The 19,349-nt window shown below is 47.4% G+C and overlaps 1 protein-coding gene across 2 annotated transcripts; it reads left to right on the forward strand.

Annotated features, from left to right (window-relative positions):
- The first annotated feature begins 570 nt into the window (after positions 1-570).
- On the forward strand, positions 571-15,449 carry LOC108239236 (axin-2-like). 2 transcript variants are annotated; one of them, XM_017421825.3, is made up of 11 exons: positions 571-825; positions 1,674-2,619; positions 5,174-5,305; positions 7,754-7,856; positions 9,585-9,725; positions 9,817-10,349; positions 10,448-10,624; positions 10,720-10,935; positions 11,047-11,184; positions 11,790-11,948; positions 13,975-15,449. In XM_017421825.3, exons 2-11 carry the CDS (start codon positions 1,823-1,825, stop codon positions 14,099-14,101), a joined length of 2,523 nt encoding a protein of 840 aa, XP_017277314.1. In that variant the 5' UTR covers positions 571-825; positions 1,674-1,822; the 3' UTR covers positions 14,102-15,449. The 2 variants fall into 2 exon arrangements, with proteins under 2 accessions (XP_017277314.1, XP_037834669.1); XM_037978741.1 differs by lacking the exon at positions 571-825 and adding an exon at positions 1,008-1,205.
- Positions 15,450-19,349: the final 3,900 nt, after the last annotated feature.

Raw genomic sequence — 19,349 nt, forward strand, 5'->3', positions numbered from 1 at the left:
TAGTAACATTTTAATTATCTATTTGCTACTTTAAAAAAAAAGTTTTTCTGCAGGACTGTTTTTTTTCTTCTAATGTGGCCTGGAGTGCTGTTCAGTTCTCAGTGGCCTGCCCTCTTTGCATCCCTGTGACTCAAGCAGGTTAATCTAAAAAAAAAAATCAAAACAATGTGGGCTTTAGAGAGGAGAGTCTTTAAAGTATATATGTGGCAACAGAGTGACTGTGAGGATAATGCTGTTGAGGCGGCAGATCAGTAACTTCTGACGCTCCAAGCCCTCAGGGAGTTGGCTCAAGATTGCCTGTCTTTGATAAGGTCCTCAAACTGCAGCTACAACTTCACGAGCTGAGAAAACGCCAGCGAAACGCAGCTTCATTGCTCAAAGATACAAAAAAAATAAAAATAAAATAAAGCGAGGAGCCTGGGAAATACGGTTTATCACGTGCGGTTGCGACTCATCTATAAGCTCCCTGACGGTTGTTTCCCTTTTTTTTTTATTATTTTCCGGAAAGTTGTTTTTTTATGCAGCTGTCGGGACCAGGCAGTCGGTTCGTCACTTTGAAGTGCGCAGCTCCAACCTCGCGCTTCAGTTGGTGTTGGAGTCGCCTACAGGAGAGAAGGAGAGACCTACAGAGCGGCATGGCAGCCTGAAAGCACGGCCAGGAGAAAAGGCGATATTTTCTTCTTCTTTTATTTCCTCTCGGAACCGAACCGACTGTATCTGGACGCGAGTTTTCTTTTTATTTTTTGAGGGGAATTGTGGATTATACGCGCTGTTTGCGGCTGGAAACGCAGAGTTGAACGCGAGGAACGAACTCGTGGATCGATGGTAAGTTGGGAGACTCGGTGCCTCCTCAAACTCGCCCCCATCGGAGCTCCCTTTGATGTGCTTTTGACTCGCCTTTGAAGCAACATTCTGGTGGAGGGAGGGGGGAAATAAACCCGTCCTGTCGCGTTTAGAGACCCCCACACACAAAAAACCGCACCGTGTCGTTCCTAGTGACGTTCGCTACGTTTTCTACCCAAACGTGTTTGCTTTCAGACTTAATTTTGGAGGAGAAAAAAAGAGAAAAATACTCAGAAGTGCTCGTTTCTTGTTGAGCAATTCCTCCCCCACAAGATCAGAGACTTTGCTGTACTTGGGACTGGATGTTCAAACAGTGGTTGTATTTTTTTTTTCGCCTTTAAAGGAATTTTAAATGACTCACTGTAAGTAACACGCTTTAATAAGGTCGTAATGTACACAGTGGGGTACTTTTATCCCCAGGAAAAAAAGAAGAAAAAAAGTATTCTCTATGATTTAAAGCTGGAATTTTCTTTAAAGACCGGAGCGTTTGTGTTTCATCGGTCTTTATTATCTGGAACAAACTGGTTCACGATTTTGGTCACGTTTTCCCCATCTGCCGGAGTTTATCCCCGCGTCCCACAGGTACTGCAGGGTGCTGGGGTGACCAGAAGTCAGGGTGGTAGGAGGCTCGTGCGTAAAGCTCGAGCGAACTGAGGGGTAAAAAAGTGTCTTATTAGTGCGGTTTGATGCGTGAGATCCAGGAGAACTTCTCTGGACGCGCGTGTCGCTGCTCCTGCGTCTTGTTTCTGTGGGAAAAAAAACAAAAACCTGGGCATCCTTTGAAGTCGGGGCGGATCTGGTTGTGATTAGATCAATACTTTGTGTTTCAGAGAGAAGACGGGCAGCTCGCGGAGAACCGGGCCCCCCCGCTGCCATAAAGAGAGAGCGAGGAGATTTACAGTAGAGGAGAGGGAGCTCAGAGAGGAGAAGGAGGCGAACGGCGCACGAGCTCCTCCGTCCTCGCGCCGCCTTCGGAGCCATGAGCCGCGCGCCCATGGAGTACATCGCCACCGCTAGTTTCCGCGAAGATGCCCCTCGACCCCCGGTGCCCGGGGAGGAGGGCGACGCTCCCAGCTACCCCTGCAAAGTCGCGGCGATGAAGCCCCTGGAGCCCCCCGGGCCCTTTCCGCTCCTCGCGCCGGGCTCCTCGTCGGCGCGGAGGAACGAGGAGCCGGAGGGGAGCGCCTCGCCGGACTCGCCGCTGTCCCGCTGGACGAAGTCTCTGCACGCGCTCGTCGGGGACCAGGACGGCGCCCTGCTGTTCCGGACCTTCCTGGAGCAGGAGAAGTGCGGCGACGCGCTGGACTTTTGGTTCGCCTGCAACGGCTTCAGGCAGATGGACCCGAAGGACACCAAAACGCAGCGGGTGGCCAAAGCCATCTACAAGCGCTACATCGAAAACAACTGCGTCGTCGCGCAGCAGCTGAAGCCGGGGACCAAGACCTTCATCCGGGACGACATCAAGAGGCAGCACATCGACTCTGCCATGTTCGACCAGGCGCAGACCGAGATCCAAACCAACATGGAGGACAACGAGTACCAGATGTTCCTGACCTCTGACATTTACCTTCAGTACGTGCGGAGCGGCGGGGAGAACCCGGCTCCCGGCAGCCCGGGCTATTTGGGCAGCCTGAAAGTTGTCTGCGGATACTTGCCCACCCTGAACGAAGGGGAGGAGTGGAGCTGCGACTTCAGGACCAAGGCTTTGCTGGGACTGAAGAGCCAAAGGGCCCCCGTGTCTCTGAGAGCAGTGGAGGTGATGGAGAGGGGATACAGGTATGTCTGCTTCTCATCACCCGCCCATGGGTCTGTCTGTTAGCACAATCTCATGTGGCACTGCGCGGATTTTAATGAAAACTTGCAGAAAGTAATCATTGGTCATACACCCAGAACTGAATAACTTTTGGAGTCGGTGCAATTCAAGATGGCCGCCACAGCCAATCGACATAAATAAAAACGGCTGTAACCCAGTCAAATCTGTAGATGTCCGGCTAGATTTAGGTGTGGTAGTAGCTAAGACTGATCTCCAACACATATTCTGACAGCTAGCTGATTGCGCAAGATTTGTTTAAATATATGCCGATGACTACTTTGAGTCAACTCTGTCTGTCTGTTAGCAAAATATCTCATGAAGCACTGAATGGATTTCAATGAAACCTTCAGGCAATATTCATTTGATGTACATCTACAGCTGATGAACGTTTGGAGCCAATTTAAGTCAAGATGGTTGCCACAACTACCTGATCATAGAAAGCACACAAATTGTTTTAATTCCGTTAATTTTACAGACTTTGTGCTGAAATCTGGTGTGATTGTAGCTGAGAGGCAGTCACAACACATACCTCAAACACGACTCATTGTGTGAAACCCTTGCTTGAAACTTTGATATTAACTGTTGGAGTCCTGTTTGTCTGTTAGCAAAATAACTTATGAACCTCTGGGTGCGCTTTGATGAAACTCTTAGAAAGAAGTTATTGGATGTACATCTACAGCTGATAAACCTTTGCAGTCAGCCCAATTCAAGATGGTCACCACAGCTAACCAATCTTTGCAAACTCAGAAATGCCTATAAATGTGTCTGTTTTACAGATACTGAGCTAAAATTTGGTGTGGTAGTAGCTGAGAGTCATTCACAACATTTACTCTGAGAGGGACATCTTCTGATGTCGGGTTTAACCAAAGTGGCGTCGATTCTTAATGGAAGATTAAGGCTCCGGCATGAAAGGTGGCGGGCGATGTGCATTCCTTCAAGGACTGCTAGGCTGCAAGTCTTCATTCTGTTAGCACCTCTGGATCAGGCTGACTCTGAAGCTGTTTTCTCCAGAGTTTCCAGAAAACTCTGTCTGTCCTCCTCCTCTCTCTCTCCCTCTCTCTCTCTGGCCCCTCTCGCCTCCTCTCCAGCAGCAGCCCTCTGCTGGCGCTCGCCTGGATTTCCGGAGCTTTGAAATGGTTCCGCAGAATGAGGGATCGTCTTCCAGAGGAAAAGTTCACAGAGCTCGGCTGGCTCCGGCCCCGGCCAGCAAATAATAGATGATGACATTGCTATGCTATGTCTCCTCTTGTACCCACACCGTCAAGTCTTTTGACAGGGGTACGAACCTATAGAGGCTCTTTGAAGTGAAGGTTTTGCACTTCTTGAGCATCCCTTTCTCCGTTTTCTTTTGCACTTCTTTAACCATTTGTGGCCAAATCGAAGACTCCTTTATGTCCAGGGAGCTAAATGATTCAACAACAGGTTCAGTGAATCTGTCTGCTCTGAGCTACGTCAGTCGGAGCTTTTGGAAATTTCTTTTAAGGCCTTTGTGCCAAAGATGATAGGTTAACTTTACCCATTTACCTACATATTGTCACCAAACCAGCTCTGAACATATGGGAGCCATTTCTCCTCCTTCTCACCTCCTGTCTTCTGACTCAGGTTCTCTTAAAAAAAAAAAGAAAAAGAAAACAAACCCTGAACAGCAGCAGCTACAGTACAGAATCAACACCTCCCCTCCCCTCTCACTCTCTTCTTTCCTCTCTTCTTGTTTGTGTCGAATCTCCTCTGATTCTCTCTCTCCCCCCACACACACTCACTCACCCTCCCCTCCTCCTCCTCCGCCTTCTCCACTTTTATCTTTTCTTCCTTTTGAAAACTAAGGGATGGGGGACTAAGAGGCATGCTTTTGGAGCGAAAGAGAGCGGAAAGGAAGGACAGAAGAGAGAGAGAGGGGACGGCTGCAGACTTATGAAAGAAAGGGAGGGAGGAGAAAGAATAAATGAAGGGGGGGAGGCAGGGAGGGAAGAATGCGAGGCCAGCTGTGTTAAATACCTGACTCTCTGCGAGCCCCTCTGAAGGTCAGTCTGGAGCTGGGGGCCTGCAGCTTTAGTCATGCTGGGTCTCTCCCTCCTCCCTTTCTCCCCTTTCTTTCCTTCTCTGAAACACACACATGCTTCCACCCCATGGGTTGTGTGTGTGTGTGTGTGTGGGGGGGGGGGGTTACTGCTTTCCCCTTTTCCACCTCCTGTACCATGGCAAGAATGCAAACACAGCAGGACATGTGTGCTTGGGAAACTGAAAGCAATGGAAAGAGAAGCCGCGGGACGTTTTAAGATGTTTGTCCAGCGCAGGCAAAGTTCCCAAGTTCTCACTCTCAGACACGTTCCATCGGTTCCACTGATAACGTCCTCAAACATCAGAAAACACGACCTCGGTCGGATTTTCAGCATGACAGAAGTGCACTCAGCTCAGGAAGTTTAAAAAAACTGACAAAACAAAACAAAAAAACCTCACCAACTTGTTTCAAAGATTTCTTGTGTTAATATTCGTCTGCTGCTGTTGTTGCTGGAACAGATCGTGCAAGAGAGGAGACTCGCTCAACCCCTGCCACGTGGGCTCATTTGCCCCCGTCAGCAGCACCAATGACAGCGAGGTTTCCAGTGATGCGTTGACTGACGACGCCATGTCAGTGACTGACAGCAGCGTGTAAGTGAATATTATCCAAACATGTGTGTGTGTGTGTGTGTGTGCTGTGGATGTCCAAAACAGATCACCTGACACCTGCTTTGAGCTGCAGCTCAACTGGAGGAATGTTCGGCTTTAGCTCGAAGAATAATGGACCGGGGTGCCTTTAAAACACTGCAGCAGACGGAACAGAGCCGGCCGAAAGCCAATCATCAGCGACATTTACCGAGACTAAAGCTCCCTTTGTTTCGCTTTCCATCTGTTTGAACGAATGCAGCAGCTTTACATTTAGTCCATCAGATGACTCAACATCAGCTGATCTGTTGCTATATCAAATTATCTGATGAGTAATTTAGATGTAAAAGAATAAAGATCACTAAGCCCATTTTAATCAGAGATGCACTTGATAAAATAGTTTTTCTCACTGCCTTTAAACTTGTCCTCCAAGCACTTGGTCTGGATCTTGATCTGGATTCAGGTTGTTAAGTTTTAAGCACTTCTTGGTTTTTTTTCCCCCAAATGGTTTGCTTCACAAGAACTGTTCATTATGCAAATGTTTGATAGTTTTGCTTTCTAATTGATCAGATTGACCCGTCGAGTGTCAAACCTTTCAGTTTCCTTTTGGGCTTTCTGGCTAAGGGATTGCCGAGTTGCTCGTGTTGTGCCACTATCCACATGTGGTTCCAGTCTTATCTGTGTACGTGCCTGGGTCCTCGTAGTCGTTAGGCACAATCACGTGTCCCTCAAATGACAAGCTACTGTGAAGTCATTGTATGAAAGCACAGCTCAAGGCCAGGGGTGCTCGGGTCAGCTGGGTTCGGGACATAAACCAGAAAACTTCCTCTTTTATCTTATATGAGCTGGAAGGTGTGAAGGATGATGTCAGTGAAACGGCGCGATCGACTCTTAACCGAGCTAAAGATACTTGCAGACTGAGGCGCTGGCGCTCAGCGTTTGTACATAAATGCAGCAGCTGTAAATGTACAAAAGGGAGTCTCGTATCTAGGAACAGTCAAAGAGACGGAGGCACATATAGTCCTGTTCTGCTGTACTTTGCCCGGTGCAGTTTCAAAGCCCGGGCCGCAGGGACACAACTTCCCCACCTCATTTCCTGCCCACTTTGGCCTTGATCAGAATGTCTGCCTCTCTGTAGGTCAGTTAAAAGACTCATAAACATTTGAATCTTGTTTGCAGATAAAGGAAAGAAGAAGAAAAAAACAGAAAGAAAGGGGGGAGGCAGGGGAGGAGGCAGTTGGTTGGAAAGAGAAAGAGAGTGGTGAAGAGGAGAGGGGGAGTTTTGCTTATATCTTATTTATGGATTTGCTTGGACGCTGGGGAATGCAGCTGCGCAGACTTCAAACATTACCTTATCTTACAAACCAGCCTTTTGATGTGCGGAGATCAGAGGCTGGCTGCGGCAGAGCTTGCCAAATGAAGATTGGGAGTGTGTTGGAGGAAGGGATGGGGGTGGGTGTTGGGGTTTTTTTTGCTCATGCGCATGACTGTGGCGTTTCAAAGCAAAAGTGGAAAAGTGCTCCTCGGTTAGGTTAGATCACCGGGAAAATGTGCTGCTTAGCATAAAAGAATAACACTTAAATCAAAGGGATCGTATAATATAGAATAACTGTACAAGTTTATGTAATGACTGCACTCTAAAGGTTTATAACATAGCATTTGCATGAAGTTCTATGACAGGTTTGAGACCGGAGCTTTAAAACGGCAGCAATCCTCTTTGGTCCTGGCCGTGCTCAGACTAGCTGTTAGCTCACCTGTCCTGTCAGATCTAAACTCTTTCTCCCAGCTGAGGTTGTTCAAAGAGCTACACACGACGAGTAAAGGATAATAATTGCTCATAACCTTTTTTCTGCAGAACTCTGCTTCAAAAGGCCTGAACCTCCTCTTTAAGTTTGACGCTCAAAACTCACCGTGTGATGTTTGTTTTTAATCTTTTGTCAGTGAAGCCTCTCTGATCGATTTAACCAGGTTAGCGACACCCTTGGGTGCTGCCTTGCACCGGCTCTTTGAATATGTGCAATGAGTGGTTGATGCTAACTTGTGTCCTCGGTTCAGGGTAAAATTCAGAAGGGGAATGCTGATGCTGAGGCTTTGTCACACCAACAACAGGGCACCCAGGGCTCGGAGCCCCAGCTGAAAATGAGTGTCATTTCTAGGGCAAAATAAAACCTCCCACCACCTCGCTGAGAGTCCCGTCACCCAATCTGCCCTGAAATGCTCTCATGCAGACCAGAAACGCTGATGTGATTCACCTCTGAGCCTCATTCCTGTTCTCCTATTAAGCCTAAAAGATCAACAGTGGAAGCAGATCGAATAATTAATAAGTTAATCTTGTGTAGAGTGTGTTTGATCCAGCCTGTTGGCTAACAGGCTTCTTCCTGGATGGCTGGGTGGCCTTTAATGATGTATCTGATTGGGTAATTGACCTTTGTGATGTGTGTGTGCTCCCTCCAGAGACGGCATTCCTCCGTACAAACTGGGCTCCAAGAAGCAGCTTCAGCGAGAGATGCAGCGCAACATGAAGATGAACAGCCAAGTTGCTTTGCCTCCTTTTACAGTAAGTGCACACACACGTGTAGCACACACTCGTGAAGTGTTTCTGAGCCCGGGCCCCACAGTGTCATTTCCATACCTCCCTCCATTCTGGGTCTCTCTTGGTTCTATGAATAGTGCTGTGCAAACTGTATTTGGCATTCTCATTTCAACAACACCAGCAAAGATCTGAGGAGGAACGTCAAAGATGCAGCCTCCCACTCAGACACACACACACACTCTCATGAGCACACATACAAATACGAGCCCCCTGCCTACCTTTGGTGTCACCTACACCCCCATTAGGGTTCCTTGACATCTGTGGAAGACGGGAGAGGTCTCAAAGCTGTTTATCGCCGCAGCACTCGGAACTCACCTTTTTTTTTTTTCATTTTATTCCCCCCCAATGCTGTAAATATGGAGAATAGGGAAGAGATGAGGAAGATCTCTGCCGCTTTATCCCGGGGGCCCTGAAATCAGCCCGGTTCCTCAACAAAAACAGAAAGATACTCACACTGACGCGCACACACAGCGCTTTGATCCGCAGATGAATGAAGCAAACGCACAGGAAAGTGACAACTTCCAGCAGAGTTGGCCCCCTTTTCTTCCACAGCACTGCCACCCCCTCCACACACACACAGCCAGCCAGCCCCCCTCCCCTGAAAGTGAAGGATCTGAGGGAAGAGTCTGAGCATGTCATGTGAGCTCTCTGCAGGTCAGAGGGGAGTTGGTAGCTTAAGGCTTTAAAGAAGCTAACTTCAGGGTTAGAGAAGAATACGAGACAAGGTCCAGATCTGAGGGTGGGGGGTGGGGGACATCGTGCAGAAGAAACAGAAGCAGCTTGTTAAAATAAACTTGACTTAACCCTCTTTATTTTTTCCTCCGACTGTTGTTTTGCATCAAGAGAAGCTCCCAAGATTGGATTTTGCTTTCCTCTTTTTGTTGTATTCTTGTTTTTGTTTCCCCATCTGATTTTTTTTTTTTTGGTGATGGCTGCCATTCCCATAGTGCATCAGCCCCGAGCACCATCAGACAGTTCCTCTTTTTCTCACTTTTCTCTCTCCCTTTTATCCCGACTACAAAGAGATATTGGGGGGAAAAAAGAAGAACAATCATGAAAGTCCCAGTACAAAAAAAAAATGCAAATACTTTAAGACGTTTGTGCACACAGACTCATACTGTCACAGTTCTGTAACTTGAAGGTGCCCAGTGTGTGACAAGGAATAAAACACCTCAACCCTTTTTGGCACCTTTATCTCTCCATTTCATTTCTTCCTTTTTTTATTTCATCCTGTGAGCACACATCTCTGCATCTCAGCAGCTTCCCCCGTTACTTTCTTTTTTCTTTTTTTTTAATTCCTCTCCTCCCTGGAGTTCTCTTCCACCCCCTGTTGATCTGTGGCTTTTATTCCTAGATGTAAAGCCACTGCTTCCCATCAATCTATCCTTCCATCTACCATCCTATTCTACCCCACTGAGTGTTTGATATTTGACGAGGAAGGCTTTGAAGTAAGCTGACTTTAAAGAGGCCTGCCGATGATGACAGAGAGAACCAGCTGAGGTCTAACCCAGCATGACTGTACGCCAGGCCTGCCGTCTCTTAAAAAACAAGCCTGTAGCCCCGGGTGCCAGTCAGCGTGCCCCAATCCTTACTGCCAGCGGTGGAAAACGACGCGTGAATTCAGTCAGGATTTGTGTTTGGAAGCTGTTTGAAAATGGTACAACTGCTAATGTGTTTCTTTCCCCTTTGAAGCATGCGCATCGTCCTCCAAAAGAGATGGTCCCGATGGAGCCGGCGGCATTTGCAGCCCAGCTGATCTCCCGTCTGGAGAACCTGAAGAGGGAGCAGGACACCATCAGCTCTCTGGAGGAAAGGCTGCAGCAGATTCAGGAGGTTTGTGTGACATCGGCTCAAATCCGAAAAGTCAGTCTGCCTTTTGTTTCCTGTGATTCATGATTTGTTTTTGGCCTTGGATTCTACCCAGGAGGAGGAAAGAGAGGACACAGACATCAATGGCAGTGCTCCCCAACTCTCCCCCCACCCTTTAACCCTCCTCTCTGGCTCCTCCGACGAGGATCCACAGGCCATCTTGGATGAGCACCTTTCTCGGGTCCTGAAGACCCCCGGCTGCCAGTCTCCCACTGTGATCCGGCACTCCCCTCGCTCCAGCTCACCAGAGCACCAACCATTCAACTGCACAGGCTTCGGAGTCAAGACCCTGGGGAGGACCGGGCCACCCTGTTCTTCTGTCTCCAGTCCGGACCAGGGGGCGTTCACTCTGGCCTTGGGCCCCAACCGGACCCTCGTAAGCAGGCAGAGCACAAAACACATCCACCACCACTACATCCACCACCACGCCAGTCCGAAGCCTAAAGAGCAGATAGAAAGGGAGGCGGCGCTCAGGGTGCACGGCGTGTGCTCCAGCGGCGGGAGGTGCCAGTCCTGCCAGGTGTACCCCCGCAGTCGCAGCCTGGGCAGAGAAATGTGTGGGGCCGTCACGTTAGAAAACAACATGGGGTGAGTCCAAACAACCTCAATAAACCAAATCATTATTTTTTTTCTTTTTTGGGTTCGAGCCTTTACAAAAACCACTATGCTTCTTGTGTTCCTCCCAGGCGTTCTAGCTCTCTGTCGAGGCGCGTGTGTCGCTCAGGAGCTGAGGATGGCGTCGCGGAGAGATGTGCGGAGGACTGCGGGAGCTTACAGCTGCCCAGCGACACGGCAGACCCCACCCAGAATGTGTTGCAGTGGATCTTGGAAAGTAAACGCCAGGGCAGGCACAAGTCCAACAGGTGAGCACAGCGCCCTTATTTTTGTCTAAAACATCCCTAGTCACTACGATTCTGTGTTGTTTATAAATTGTTCTTTTTGTCTTGCTGTCACGCAGCACCCAGAACACGAAGAAATCCTTTGGAGGCTCGTCGACTCAGACGCACACTTGGGGAGGTGGTGGAAGCTGTGGCCACCTACGTAGCCACCAGCCAGCGCAGCCATTCATCCAGGACCCTGCTATGCCTCCTCTGCCCCCTCCCAACACGTTGGCACAACTGGAGGAGGCTTGCCGCAGACTGGAGGAAGTCTCCACCAAACCCACCAAGCAAAGGTACAGAAACGAGAAACTAGCCCGTCTTATAAAACTTATGTTTGACAGAATTTAGCCATAATGTTGCCCGACTTTCATTGTATCACTCATTTATTTTCTCCCTCTTTTAAGGCATTCCTTGTCTAGTCTTCAGCGCGAGAAGACCCACCAAGTGTCTGTCCAGGCTGGGAGCGCCGTCCCTCTGTCTCTTACCAGTCCTGGTCCCGCTGCTGCCCTCATCACCACCAGCACGAGTCTCCAGTCAGAAGAGTACGATGCTTTTAGTGTCCTCTCGGCTAACTTACAGTTCTTGTGTTTTTAGATCCTATTGACTCGTCCTGTTTGTTGTTACCTGTACTGCTGACTGTATATGACCAAAACTACAGATCACAGCTCCATGTAGCCTTACTGAGAAAGCAAGGTGCTGATCTTAGGCCTTACACACAGACTGTAAGTGCTGTGAGCGTGGAGTAGTCACTGTACTGCCTGATTGATGCGTTCCTTTTATAAAAGTCTATAATGTATCATTTTTATTGGCTGTCCTTTCAGTAGCTGGCATTAGACCGAGCCGAGCAGAGCTTAGCACAGAGACGGCGCCTGTGAAGTCGGCCTACAAAGCCTTGGACATAACTGAAGGGGAATTGATAACACTGTGCCCCTTCTCTATGCACACACACTTAATGATTGCTCTGGGTCACACACTTACAGGGAGCCGTTCCTTTAGTTTCAGTCTAGCACTGTCAGCGGTCCACTTTATTTCAAATCTAAGCAGATTCTTTGCTCCTCAGAAACTTAATTCTCCTTCGCTCGTAAAGCATCACGAGCATCCGCGTCCGTCTCTCACGCCCTCCCTCTCTCCGTTTGTGTCCTGGCAGGTGCAAGAAAAGTTTGGGAAGCCACCCTGGCTGCAGCGGGGAGACGGTGGTGACGTATTTCTTCTGCGGGGAGGAGATTCCTTACCGGAGGACCATGAAGAGTCACAGTCTCACTTTGGGTCACTTCAAGGAGCAGCTCCGCAAGAAGGGCAACTACAGGTACGGGCTTTACTCGAGTGAATGTGGCGACAGTAAAACACAGTGTTCAGTGTTTCTGCTGGGATGAAAAAACAGCAAAGACTGAACTTGAAAGACTCAAAGTTTAAGCAAGCAAGCCAATCTATTAAAGGGCTCCATGCTGCAGTGGAACGTAGTAAAACTCTGCATCAATAAAGACTTGAATTTCTGTTGGTGTTTGTTTCAGGCTGGTTTTGTACTCCTGCAATAAAAAAGGAAAAGACAAGAGGGGAGGGTGGTGCAGAGGTTAGTGGGAGAGTTTGAACTGCTGCGATTTGGGTCCCATCTGGTATTGATTTCCATGCTAAGGCACACTTAATACACATGACTTTGAAGCCCCAGCCTCTTTCATTTTAACCAACAAAGACTCGCACAAATGGCCAGTGTGCAAATTCTTCACTGATGCTATCAGGGCCTCTTTTTCTTTTTCTTTTTTCCCCCTCCTCCGCTCGTGTGTGCGTATTTGCTTGTGTTGAATGTGCGCCGTGTTTACACATGTTGCAATCATTTTATGGATATTTTTGAGAGGCGGATTGTTAAATGCCAGATCCGCTCGTTTGCCCTGCTTACAGGGCCTCCGTCTGAGGGCGTGCAGCTTCAACGGGGTTTTTTGCTTAGAGATTTTTTTTTTTTTTTTACACTTTGATTGCTTCTATCTTGTGGGCGTTAAAGGGCAAAGAAGATCAAACATTTATTGTTTAGGCTGCTTCAGAAGACGCACGGATTGAGTGTGGTGTTAATAATTACAGGTATCGAGCTGGAAGTAAAAGCAGAACGGATTTAAACCTTTTCCTGTCCAGATGTGTGCAGGTTTTTTTTTGGATCAACAAATGCGACAAGTACTTAGCTCTGGGCTCTTCACATCTGTCCATCTGAAGGCCCCCCCCTCCCTTTTGATTCCTCTTCTTTTCCGCTTTGGCCCGCTGCCCCGGTTCCTGTGTCATACCAGCCACATTTTTTTTTTTTTTTTTTGGGAAAGCGAGCTGCTTTAATAGCAGCCAGAGAATGTGTGGAGTTGGGTCATTTCAACATGGCAGCGGTTCAACACAGAACAGTACTGCTGGGCCCTGCCAGACGATATTGGTGCCAGATGTCAGCACAAACGGAGGGAGAGGAGGAGAAAGGTGGTGGGACGGAGGAGGGGGCTCTAGCCACATGAAACATGCTCCAGTGGAAATTCTGTCTCTTTTAGCAAAGAAAAAAAAATCATAACTCTTTGAAGATTTTCCTTCTTTTCAAGAGTAGAAAAGCTGCAGATTTCTTTCTTTTGTATTGTCCTCTCAGTGGAAAAGGATTAAACAGAAATAAAAAAAAAACAGAAGATAAACCAAAGAAAGCTCAAAACACATGATAACTGAGTTGTTGTTTCATTAAAGTCTTCCTGTATTTTTATTGGCTGCCACCCTTGTGTACCACTGCAGCTTTCCTCCCTGACATACCTGTAGCTGTCCCACACATGGAGCAAATCGAGGCATTTTTCCATTACGTAGTTAATGAGCGGATTCCCAGACCCCGCTAACCGACCTACCCCCGCTGTTTTCTCTTCCTCTTAAATGAGGACTGGTGGTGGTGGTGGGGAGAGGGGGGTTGCATCATTATGCCCCAGTGAAGTCATGACTGACGAGAAGCCCCTCCTTAGATTTTTCTCCTTCGACACACAGAGTTGCCCGTTAGCTGCCCTTCTTACAGTGAGAGCCATTACAGGGGTGAGGAAGGTGTACTTCCCACCCTCTCCTCCTCCTTCACCTTTTCCCTCTTTTTCTGTAACAATTAAGCAATGATGGGGAGAAAGCGATGGGTCTGTCTTCTAAAGCAGACCTGTGTGAGCTGGTTGGCTGCTGCTAGACAGGAAACTAAATTCAGGCGGCTGAGAAAGAAGTCTGATGTTTCAAACGGTCACATATAAAAACAGCGGCAGATAGCCAGGCTCTTGAATCTTGATTGCGGTTCGTGAAAAAGGAAAGGCGTTTCTGGTTGTTAACGCTCCCCATGTGCCTCTGTGATGCAGGTACTACTTCAAGAAAGCCAGCGACGAGTTCGAGTGCGGCGCCGTGTTCGAGGAGGTGTCAGACGACGGCTCCTTGTTGCCCACGTATGAGGGCAAGATCCTGGGGAAGGTGGAGAGGATGGAGTGACTCCGTGCCGCCGGTGTCGTGGAATACACTCCTGCGGATGCCTCACGCTCTCGGTGGATATCCTTCGTTTAAGCTAAGACTGCAGGACTGAAGATGTCGAAGGAAAGCTGAGCTTCGGCAGATGGGACTTGATGAAACGCAGAGGACAAGAACAAAGGATATTTTCTGGACTTAGGAGAGAACATCTGCCTTGGATTGAAGAAAACACGGACTGTGTGTGTGTGTGTGTGTGTGTCGGACTGAAACCTTTCCTGTAGAGACTTTAGGTGAATGACCACTTGTCAGGGAAGCAGTGGCTTTAATCTGGGACTGAGAGCTGACCTGAACCCTGCCTGTGCCGGTGTCTGCTCATGAGCGCCTCCCAAGCACATCCCGTTTACGGAGACATCCATGTACATTGTTTTTGCATCGTATGGGACGCTCATATCGCGGTGTAAAGATTTCTATTGCTATTTATTGGAAATTTCCCAGTCCGGTCCGAGTAGCTCAGACTGGACAGATTTCTACAGTTTTTCCACTTCCAAAATCCTTCCCTTCGGAGTCCTGTAGGAAAAGAAAGGGTTCTATTTCCTTTCAACCCTTCTTATTGAACCAGTAAAAAAAATGCCTCCGTAACAACTGATCTCTTTGCTGGATGACGCTTGGAGAAATGGCTCTTAGAGTTAAAAGTTCGATCATATATTTACTACTGCGGCGCTTTTTGTGGATGTTTTCCTATCTGCTCTGAAGGGCTCTCAGTGTGTTAGGGAAAACAAGCAAAATGCTATTAATGTTTAATTCCCCCCCCCTTCCCTGGGATTCTGCCCAGGTAGCCTTGATCAGTTAGTGCCTTTGTTTCCGTGGCGCAGGCATCGCACAAATAACCTACATGTGTAGGAAACTGCTCGGAAACAGGTCCCCGAAAATGTGTTTACACCCATATGAATATTTTCCAACAGAAAGCTCTATCATGTGTTCCTCAGTGTGTGTGTGTGTGTGTGTGTGTGTGAATCCTGCACTCTGAGCTGCAGATTTAAATGCTTATATACACTATGTTCATAGTGTTTTTACTTGAGTACAGTAGCTGTGCCTACATGGATTCCTCCCATGTTTTTACCCAGTTTTCAGGGTCTGTTTAATCCCTTGGTTTTCACAAGGGGCCTTATGTTTAAAAGATATTTTTTATGGCTTTCTAGTATCATCATGTTTATGTTTTAATGATATTTGCTTTTCTTGTTTTCTCCGGCTCCACGTGTAAACTGTAAATTATGCGTTCTATAAAGCTCCGTTGAGAAGATGACTCGGTACTTTAATTATTGTAATTATAAAGAGATGTAGCCTTTATTAAAATGTTCTATTTTTCAAATTAGCAGATTGCTTCCTGTGGTTTTGTGCACGTGTGTGTGTGTGTGATCATCTCACGCAGCCTGCTGTGCAGAGTGCAACTCGTTGGGTCCTGTGAGAAATTTCCGATAGATTTGCATCCATTATCAGCTCTTAATGTGCTCCCTGCTGGAAATTAAAACACGCAGCCTTAATTTGGCCACTAGAGCCTCTGTGTGTTTTTATGGTAAGGCAGAGAAGGAGCTAAGTGTGTGTTAATGAGACATTTGGCAAACATGCAGTCTGTCATAAGTCCATATTCGTCAGCTGTTTACGGGGTGAAATGTTTGGCCTCCTGTGGCACTTTATGTAGCGAGGGTGAGGCTTGTTTTTTTATTTTCTCAGACTCATGTAAGGTAATAAAAAAATATGTATATATCCTCCGAACTGATGAACTTCAGACAGATGTTTAGACTTAAAATAAAAACAGAATCAAGTTACAGTTAAAGGCTCAAACTGCTGATTGTTAGCTTTAATCACGAGGAGGCGGCCGACTGATGAGATGCTTTCTAAACGCATCTCTGATCTCCATTAAAGGCCTAGTATTCCTTCGAAAGAATGCGTATCGCCCGCCACCTTTCAGGCCAAGCTTTCAGACTGAGATCATTTAATGTTGAGAAATGGTGAGCCGTTTTGGTCGAACCATAAATGGCATTGAGCGCGACCTCGTGACCCAGAGATGTGTCGCGCTCTGACCCAGCTGGGACCTTTTCTGAGTGGAGTTTTGCACGTTGGTACCTGTCCGAGGTGTGCCTGCGGACCACCGGGGGCAGACACCAGGTCCACATGGGTCAAGCTAGTACAGAACGTGGATGGATCGTTTCCAAAGCACCGATGTGTTTAGCCGCGTGAAAAGAACTTCCAAACAAGACGATGAAGGTGGAAAAACCATCATCTATCAGAAAATGTCATTAAGCATCTTAAAAAGCCACACATGAGAAACTCTGATCGCGGAGTTCACCGGGACTCTTTACACGGCGTCGTGGAAACGGTTAACGGCCGCGTGGGTTCGCACACCTGCGCGCTCTTATCTTGGCACACAACCACGCCCCCCTCCTCCTCCTTCGCCCGCTCTCCTTTCAACTTGCCTCGGGTTGGAGAGTTGCTTATGCTGCCTTTCATATTGAAAGGGCATCATGATATTGTTAAAATACCATTTTGCTGCCTTTCATCAGGAAAGGTCAGTGCATACACTTGAAGGCCATCCTTCAGAGTCTTCAGAAGCGCTCATTCAGCGCGGCGCCGCTGTCAGAGGCGCCTTCTGAACCCCGCCTGTGTGCGCGGAGCTATTTTAGATGGAGGGTCATCTTTTTGAAGAAAGCTGCAGGGTTTGGTAAACTTTAGACGGCTCCTTTCATTCACGTTGAGCTTTTCATAAGTAGGTGGGTACTTAGATTTGTGGGCATTAGGTTTGATGATGGACTTTAACAATCAGGGGATTATTTATGAATGACAGGAATCTTTTGACTGAACCACCTCAGTGCCCTCAAGGTTTGAGAAGTTAATCATTAACTGAGAAGAAGAAGAAGAAGGTTTGCAAATATAGAATATCTGATCTCCTCATTTTTGTTTTTGCAGAAGCATTTCAGCATTCCTTGAAAGAACACGTCACCCGCCATCTTTCATGTTTTAAACAGAGTTTGTCTTATGATGAGAAGGAGGAGAAAAGAGAAAGCAAGGATCTGACATCCCAAACAGGAAGTAGAAGCTGGCTCAGCTACATGGAAGGTAAATTCCAGGTGCAGTCATTGTGCTTTTCAGTTTCCAAAGTTAGTTTTTTTTTTAGTTAATCCTGTGACGAATTGTTTGAAACGTAAAAGACGTTTTTGGGAGAAGACATTTAAATGTAGATGAAGTCAAAGACCAGCTGAGCGTATGGTCCCTGCTGTGTGTCACCACAAACCTCAGGTCTTCAGCCATCCCACCAGAGGTGGGTATAAAAGAGCGAGACCCCCAATTTGTGCTCCCCGAAGCCCTTCATTTGGAGCCTGGATCGACGTAGCGGGCTGTTCCACACCAGGCATGGACCCAGACAGCCACAGGACTGTGGTCAACCAGGGGGGGCCTCGGCTGGATCCTGGTCGGGCTTGGGCACCGGCGCCGCTGACGGAGCCGATCTGGGCCCCGTGGGACCAATCAGCTGGATGCTGCGCTCCAACCAATCACAGCCCCGACCTGCTGACGGAGCGGAGCACGGCCATCACTTCCAGTTAGAGTGGAGCTACCACCAAACGATGGGAAAGGGACAGTCCAGATACTTTGTAGTGTGCTCCAGTGGAGATGTTATGAATAATTATTATCTTACCTGTTGTGTATAGTTCTTTGAACAACCTCAGTTTGGAGAAATTAAGTTTTATCATCATCTGCTGCCAAAGGCAAAAGGGCAATAATGTGTATGCAAAATATGTCATGAGAAACTTATTATTGGGTATAAATGCAGATCTTATAAACTTTTGGAGTCAAACTAATTCAAAATGGCTACTCAGAGAGGGGTCAGTCTGGTGGGAGTTTAAGTCTTATCTCTAAACCAGTGCTCTCCAGTCCTGGTCCTCGAGGGCCACCATCCTGCATGTTTTACTTGTTTCTCTGCTCCAACACACCTGATTTAAATCAATGGGTGATTAACAGGTTTCTGCAGAACATGAAGAGGTAATTTAACCACTGAATCAGGTGTGTTGGAGCAGGGAAACAAGAAAAACATGCAGGATGGTGGCCCTCGAGGACCAGGATTGGAGACCCCTGCTCTAAACCAAAGAGCTATCTGCAATACGTAACATATTTCTTGTTAATAACCTTTCCACAGAAGCCCACTCCCTTTAAGGAGAGTATTCCATGTCTGTAAGTTTATTATGATGCACCGGCTCAGTCCTGTTTTCATCATGTGTGACCAGAGCATCCGAAGCTGATCCGAATCCTCCAGTGAAAAGCTTTTCTTTCTCTCGGTGGTGCTGACAGATAAAAAACGCCTTATATTTCCCTCCCCAATCACACAGCAAGATGCGGAGGAGATTATGTATCTCACAAATGCTTTGGGAAATGAAGACAAGCGGGGGGTTTGAGGGCCAGAAATCCAATCTTGCACTTGTGTGGAGCGGCAGTATCGGGTGCCGCGCCATGCCGTGCCACGCCGCTTGAAGGGCGCAGAGGATGCGAGGCCCGATGGCTGGCCTCGTCCCACTGGGGAATTCAGAGTGCATTCTCCCCACAGCTGAAGGAAAAGCAGCTTTTGTCAAACCAGGGTGCGCCCATTGTCCCCTTTTGTTGTTTACTCTTGACTTGAGTTTCACCTTGTGCACGGCCCCACCAAGCCACGGGACAGCCATTGTTCCTGGGCCTGTAGACACCTTCTCTCTAACCCCCACCCACCCACCCTGAAGCGTCCTCGTCTCAGACGGCTAAGGTTGCTACTCGGTGTTTCTTCCTTGTCTCATTGTTTGAATTGTTTACCTGTTTTTTATTATTATTATTATTTTTTTTTTGTATATTCTTTGCAACCTAAGTACTTCTGCATACTTCGTGCTGTTTCAGCCGTTCATGCATCAAAACATTCGGCTCATTCAGGAGACGGGCGCCGTGACTTTTACAATCCACAGCTTTTACGCTTTTCAAAATGTTTAACTTAATTCACAATCATAGAAATACATTCAGATCAGATTCTCTTTGAAATCTGCTGCAGAATATCTGCTTTATCTGTACCTTTTTACGCTAGTTTTAGCTTTTAGCTACCATTCTGCTACTTTTAGCCTTTAGTTCCTCTGTTGCTACTTTAGCATTTAGCTAGCCTTTTGCGACTTTTAGCTTTCAGGTATCTTTTGCTTGCATGTTGCTACTTTTAGATTTTAGCTGGTGTTTTGCTACTTTTACATTGCATTTTACTTCTTTTAGC

The sequence above is a fragment of the Kryptolebias marmoratus genome, linkage group LG12, assembly GCF_001649575.2.
Source record: "Kryptolebias marmoratus isolate JLee-2015 linkage group LG12, ASM164957v2, whole genome shotgun sequence".
In the NCBI taxonomy this organism is placed as follows: domain Eukaryota; kingdom Metazoa; phylum Chordata; class Actinopteri; order Cyprinodontiformes; family Rivulidae; genus Kryptolebias; species Kryptolebias marmoratus.

Bases quoted from the DNA above. Each gene is read 5' to 3' on its own strand.
- LOC108239236 (XM_017421825.3), top strand. From the start codon at position 1,823: ATGAGCCGCGCGCCCATGGAGTACATCGCCACCGCTAGTTTCCGCGAA. The intron at 10,936-11,046 runs GTACAGAAACGA...CCCTCTTTTAAG, and splicing joins ACCAAACCCACCAAGCAAAG to GCATTCCTTGTCTAGTCTTC. The intron at 11,949-13,974 runs GTACGGGCTTTA...TCTGTGATGCAG, and splicing joins CGCAAGAAGGGCAACTACAG to GTACTACTTCAAGAAAGCCA.